General features: G+C 52.7%; 1 protein-coding gene across 1 annotated transcript in view; it reads left to right on the top strand.

The window, feature by feature from the left end:
* NOB1 (NIN1/RPN12 binding protein 1 homolog (S. cerevisiae)) overlaps positions 1-967 on the top strand; it is a gene marked incomplete at its 5' end in the record, with an annotated part of 1,288 nt that extends 321 nt beyond the window's left edge. The window contains 3 exons of the mRNA XM_010153395.1: positions 150-247; positions 389-533; positions 698-967. Of these exons, the coding sequence (XP_010151697.1) occupies positions 150-247; positions 389-533; positions 698-967 (513 nt within the window). The remainder of the gene's footprint in view (positions 1-149; positions 248-388; positions 534-697) is intronic.
* Between the last annotated feature and the right edge of the window lie 5,498 nt (positions 968-6,465).

Here is a 6,465-nt window from a genome sequence, read left to right as displayed (position 1 = left end):
ATCAAAGGAGCGGCCAGTTCTCTGCGCGGCACAGCCCTCTGCCGAGTCCACTGGCTCCGCCAGCCTCTCGCCGCGAGGCTGACAAACCCCAGTTAAAGCTCCGGGCGGTCCCAGCTCACAGCGTCCCGGTTTCTCCCTCCTGGTTGCAGAACGTGCTGCTGCAGATGGGCCTCCACGTGCTGGCGGTGAACGGCATGCTGATCCGGCAGGCCAGGAGCTACACCCTCCGCTGCCACGGCTGCTTCAGGTGAGCACGCGCAGGCAGCCGCCGCCCTCGGCACGGCGTGCAGGGCTTGCTGGGGCTGGGCGGGTGGTCGGTCCTGCTGGTGGGCTAAGCCTGAATTCCACAGCCCGGGGAGGAGTAAACCCCTCTGTACCTATCTTGCAGGACCACTTCGGACATGACCAAGGTTTTCTGTCCCCACTGCGGTAACAAGACGCTGAAGAAGGTCGCGGTGAGCGTTAGTGATGACGGGAGCCTCCACATGCATTTCTCCCGCAACCCCAAGGTGCTGAACCCCCGAGGGCTCAGGGTGAGTAGCTGCACGTGACGGGCTGGGTGGCTGCTGCCGAGGGAAGGGCCCGGCCTGCAGTCGGTTCTTCGTTTGCTCAGCTCTGGAGGCCTGCAGCCATCTGCAAGTCCCTCTGAGCAAGAGTTGTCCTTGCAGTGAGTTTAACAACCTTTTTCTCTTGGCAGTACCCCCTCCCGGCCCCGAAAGGAGGGAAGCACGCCAACAACCCTCACCTGGTGGAAGACCAGCCCTTCCCGCAGCAGCGACTGTCCCGCAAGGCCAGGCAGAAGACCAACGTCTTCGACCCCGACTACGTCGCCGGGATCTCGCCCTTTGCGGAACACGACGTCTACAGCCGGGCAGCCAACCTGCAGATCCGGGACGCGGCCCTGGGCGCTGGCAGAAGGCGCCTGAACCCCAACGCCGCGACAAAGAAGTTTGTGAAGAGGAGGTGAAGGGTGGGACGGGCCCGTCTCCCCGGCCTCGCATACTGCTGCCCGACACCCAATGGCTCGGGGGGGTGAGGACGCTCCCAGCACCTTCGGAAGGCCCTGGGCAGGGATGGGCCTTTCCTTCCGTGCTTCTGTGGTGCCTGCAGTGCGGCCAGGGACTGGGGATGACAGTCACCGGGGTCTGGGGAGGCTCTGACCCCCCTCAGCCTGCCAGTGGCTTCCCTGCTCGCCCCAGGATGCCTCCAGCAACAGCTGCTTTGCTAATAAACACAAAAACCCACCGCACCGTGGCTCAGTCTGGTTTCTGGGGCTGCCTGTGCCAGGCTCACGGGCTGGGCTGTGCCTCCCTCCGAGCCTGGAGAGGAAGAGGAGGCTGAGGAGAGCTGCTCAGGGTGGGTTTTTTCTGTCCCAGGGCACTCAGGAGTGGGGTGGGTAATGGATGGCTGCGGCAGGGCTGGCAGTGCTGGAGGGGCAAAAGGCAGCAGCAGGGTGTTGTGTTCACCCCCCCTGCAGCACAGCCATGCCTGACCCCCGCGGTGGGTGATGCCCAGGGCAGGGGGAGCATCCAGGGAAATCTTTTCACATCAATCTGCTTCCATCTTTCACCGTAGCTCGTTTGTGGCGTGTTAGCATGAACACACCGAAGGTGCTGATCAAGTGGGTCTGGGGCAGTTCCTCTGGAGAGGCCGTTAACTAATCCCAGTCACCTCTGCTTAGGACTTCTGGCACTGAGCAGAACAGCCCTCCCAGCATTTCCCGACCACGCGGTTCCCAGACGGGTTGGTTCCGTACCCAAGAACGGACACTTCCTCCCGGAAGAGAGAAGATGCCCTTGGAAAAAACCACAACAAGACTTTACACTGCAAAATGAAAACTTTCATTGTTTTATTCTTGACTGCAGCTGTTTACAGAAATATAGTTGCGAGTATACAAATGTCCCAATAGAAGCAAAATATTTTTGTTTTTTAATATTCAACAAGTTATCACAGGATAGCTAAAAACATAGATGCAAATGAAATATCCCCTCATAGAACAAACTGAAAACACTGGGTCTCAGTGCTCCGAAAATCCCAACCACCGAAGCCATATACACAGAAATGCACAAAGGAATATCTGGTGCTACTTTCACATCGCAGGACAGCGGAAAAGGCAGCTCAGCGGTCGGTCGGTGCGCTCCAGGAACGCACGGCAGAAAGGCAGGTGAACCACGCTAACAGGCAGAGTTGGGAAGCTCTGTGCTGGTTTTTGGAGCTTACTCCTTAATAATGAGCTCAAATGGAAATATCTCAAATCACCTCGTAGTGTCCAGATTAATAAAAGCCTCAAGGAATAGTGGGGTCTGCTCGGCAGGACACCGGGACGTGTTCCCAGTCCTACAGCCCCCGAGGTGCCGCGCTCTGCCCTGTCAAAGGGAGCTTCCCCCGAGCGCCCTTATCCCGACTTCCGGGACCGGCACAAGGGATGACCAGGCCAGACCTTCCCCGATTCCCAGAGGGGCAGTTCCAGGGACCAAAAAGAAGCGGAGGCCGCTGACAGGATCTGGACACGGGGCCCTTCGCTGACCTGCATCCCGGAGCAAACGCGCGCAACCGGCGGGTTTCAGAGCGGCAGCTGCTGGGTGGGGAGTTCTGGGGCCTGAACCAAGCGCCTGCCCGTGCCCCACCGCAGGCAGGGAAATCCTCGGACTCCTCACCCCAGCGCTACGGGGCAGTTTCACGAGCTGTACCAGCGAGCACGACAGCTCTCTGTCTCTGGAAGCAGCCGAGCTGCAAGCTGACGGCCCGAAGAGAAGAAGGGCACTGATTTCACCACCTGCGTTTCTTTTAGAGCTTTAAATTCTCACACAACCTGTCAGAAACCAGTACAGGGCAGGGCAGGGCTCCAGTACGAAGCCAGTTTAAAAAAAAAAATTCAAGATGCCTTTACCAGACTAGAGAGAAGGTGGGTGACAGATTAAGCTTCGCCTTCCCGATCCAACCCAAGCCAGCACACGGCAGCCAGGATCCTTTGCTATGCAAGAACGATTAATAACCCGCACGGGGAGAGCGCTGCCGGGAGCAACACAACCACCACTGTTCCCTATCGACACGAGCTGCTGGGAGGCCAAGAAGGAAAAAGGTCCCCAAGCCAGGAGCCACGCGGGGGAAGGCGGCTGAGGAGCGCACGGACACAGGGAGCCAAGGCTGGCAGTTCTACCCCTTTGCTAATGCCACATCTGCAGCTCTTAAAAAGATATAAAAATACAAAAGTGTAACATCCGCGAGCGGAGCAAGATGCTGGAACGACGTCACCAACAGCGCCACGCGTACAGTACTGAGAGGGGTTCGTACAGCTAGCAAGGAGTTACTACAAAAACCTTGGTAAATAACCTCACGCTAAGGAAAAGTAGTATTATTACAGGTTTATAAAAATGTAAATATAACGGTATTCTATGCGTGTGCCTACTGATCATTTCTATAGGATACACGATTCCTCTATATACAGATCTGTAACCCTAGGATATACAGGCATTGCGTATTTACATACCCATACAGGGATCAGAGGAAAAGCCTCTCCTGTGTAACCCCCGGAGCCCTGTACACAACGAGAGAATTTTACAAGCACACATTTACAGGGGTTTATCTGCTGCTGCATTCTCCCTCGTATCCTGTTTCCAGCTGGGATCCCCTGCGCCCGGCTCCCAGCTTGCGGGGTGCACAGGCAGACCCGCCACAGCGGGTTCCGTCCTGTGCGACCGGCACTGGGAGTCCGACTGGGGACGTGAAGCGCTCGCAGTCCATCCCAAAAGACTACTCCAAATTAAGACAAAGATCCCAAACAAAGCATCTCAGTACCCATTTCCTTTCAGCTTCTAAAATAACGGAGCTGCCACCAGGCCCTCTGGAACACAAAACCCCCTATTCCTTGAGAATAAATGTTGCACTAATAACAAGTCACCAGTGAGCCATTTTTTCCTTCTTCTCGCCTTCCACTAACAACTCGCACAGCTCAGAGCAGGCAAAGCAATTCATTCTCCCTGCTCCTGCTCTGTCACTCAGGAAGATGTCCATAACCCCCTAACTGCCCTGAAAAAGGTACCCCGGCAGTTTGCCACAGGACTCAAAAACTGCGTTCTTTCCCAACTCCGGGCGAATGCACGGGTGGGTACCTGCTGCACACATGCACGCACCCCCCTGGGGAAACTACCTGTAGCTTCTTTAGTCCAATAACCACTTGTTGGATTTTGCTTTGTAATTAACACCCTTTCCTGCTCCTCGAGTCGTGACTTTATGCCTGAAGACCAATGCAAGCTTCTGGCTTGGTTGGTGCTCTGCGGAGTCTACAAAGATAGTAAGAGAAGGAAAAAAAATCCATTCAGACAGGTTTTATTTTTAGAAACTATACCCTAAATCAAAATCACAACAGAAGCTTTAAAAAAGTTCAACGTATCTAAATTAGGGGAATGTCCACTGATACAGCTGCCCAAACTCAGCATTTCCAGTAAAAAAAGCCCCACGGAAGTTAACAAATGCTTAGCTGTGCGTGCTTTGTTCCACCTTAAACTAAACAGGAATTAACCACCCTGTCAGTAACTAATTCTAACGAAACGGCTGCGGACTACACACCCACTTTGAGACAGCAAGGCTGGAATTACCCCTGGAACTACCTTTATGCTAAAATCATGGCAAGGCATTTGGCTTGAGCAACTGCTGAAAGACGAGACAGTGAAGAGGCAATTACTCACAAAACGTGGACTTGCTAACGAAGCACAAGCACCAACAACTTCCTGCCAGAGGAGACGTTCAGTGTTGTTACTCACACGATCTCCACACACACAGAGAGTGTGTAAGTAGACCAGAGAGGGTCCGCAGAAGTCACGACCGGTGCGGCTCCCCAGACTCTAATCTGTGCCAAGAAACCCGCCCCGTACCAGGGGCGCCGTGCGGAGCGCGGAGCACGAGCGCGGCGGAGGCGTACGCCGCTGGAGAGTACAGCCCGCATCTCGTACGGAGGCTCGGTCAGCGATGCTGTAAGATGGAGCGCAAGCAGCAGCAGAACCGAGAGGAAACTCACCCCAGCAACGCAGCTCTGCGGTTTTGCATCCTTCACCTAATATCCTCTGTAATTAGCTGCTGCTCTGGATATGACCGTAACTTCCCCTTTATAGTCATGTCGGCAATTTTCAGTTTGCAGAGACGGGTGTCTCAGTGTGTCTGGACTTTCTAACCACCACGGCCTAGAGCGGACACCACCACCTCACCCCTGCAGGCACGGGCTCCCCCCGCTCACAGCCGGGAGGCACGCCGGCGAGAGCACGCAGAGGAGTACCCAGAGGGATTCAAAAAACCCCACCAAAGCAGAGTAAGCTCCAATTATCAACTGCTTCAATCACTTCAACGTTCAGGGCTCCGACAAAATGGAGATGTGGCTCACAGTGTTCCTGGGTCTTTCTGCCATGAAGACCTGCAGTCTGCCTTGAAGCTCCATCACCGGCTCATCAAACCTCCTCCGTCCCGTATCAGCTGTCTGCAAGCAGCAGCTCAAGCACTAATCAACCGCTGAGCAATCTCTTCCGTCCTAAGACAAATACTTTTGGTAACCAAATCACGTGTTCCAAGTGTTGTACATTTAAACACTGACCTAAAATGAACAAGATAAATTTAATACAAGAAAAGAAAGGTGTTATCCAAAAGTGAAAAATGTGATAGCACAGCCCTTTTTTTTAAATTTTATTTATTTTTTTTTTACAGTTTTTTTTCCTCTTCTTTTCATAAGCGACCTACAACGCGCATATGATCCAAACATACCCTTCCCCCGGAGCTGGAGCAGTCTTGGTATGAAGTTCTCTTTTGGACACCCATCTTGGTAAAAGGAGAATTGGTCCCTGGTGACTTGGCACTGACCAACAGCAATTCAACGTACGGATACACCCGTTGGGAACAACGCAACACATGGAAGCAGCACACACGTGAATTTATCATTCCTATTACTTCTGTGTATGAAGGCCCCAGGTGACACCCAGCAGTTTGTCCTGGGACTGCGATCCTGCAAAAGCCACCAGTTCATTTTTGAGTAACTGGCTTTCGGCTTCCACAACCACCTGGAAGCTGTTTCGGTCCATAATTCTCAGTCTTCTACATAGCCTCATCTAGCATTTAGTCAACGCGGCAAGACTGCCGTTCTCATGCCATGAACCACAACAGCATTTTGTTAATATTTTGTCTTAGCAGGAGAAAAACAAAAAAATATAAAAATCACAGAAAGAAAAGGTATGGTTCAGGGTTATAAAGCAGCTCTGGACATTATGAAGAAGGGAATTTTTTTTATCATGATTAAAGTTTTAAACATTTTAGCATAATCATAAATTAAGAGTTAAAACACAGAGGCGCTAGTAATAAAATATTAAATAGACAATGCTAGTGGATAAAAGCTGAATGGCTCATCCTGAATGAAACCCCGTTGGTTTATATACGCCTAAATGCCTACGGGTTTCCTCGCTAGATCGTATTGCTGAGTGACAG

This window comes from Eurypyga helias, unplaced genomic scaffold (genome assembly GCF_000690775.1).
Source record: "Eurypyga helias isolate BGI_N326 unplaced genomic scaffold, ASM69077v1 scaffold886, whole genome shotgun sequence".
NCBI classification, from domain to species: Eukaryota; Metazoa; Chordata; class Aves; order Eurypygiformes; family Eurypygidae; genus Eurypyga; species Eurypyga helias.
This window is presented reverse-complemented; position numbering and strand designations above follow the sequence as displayed.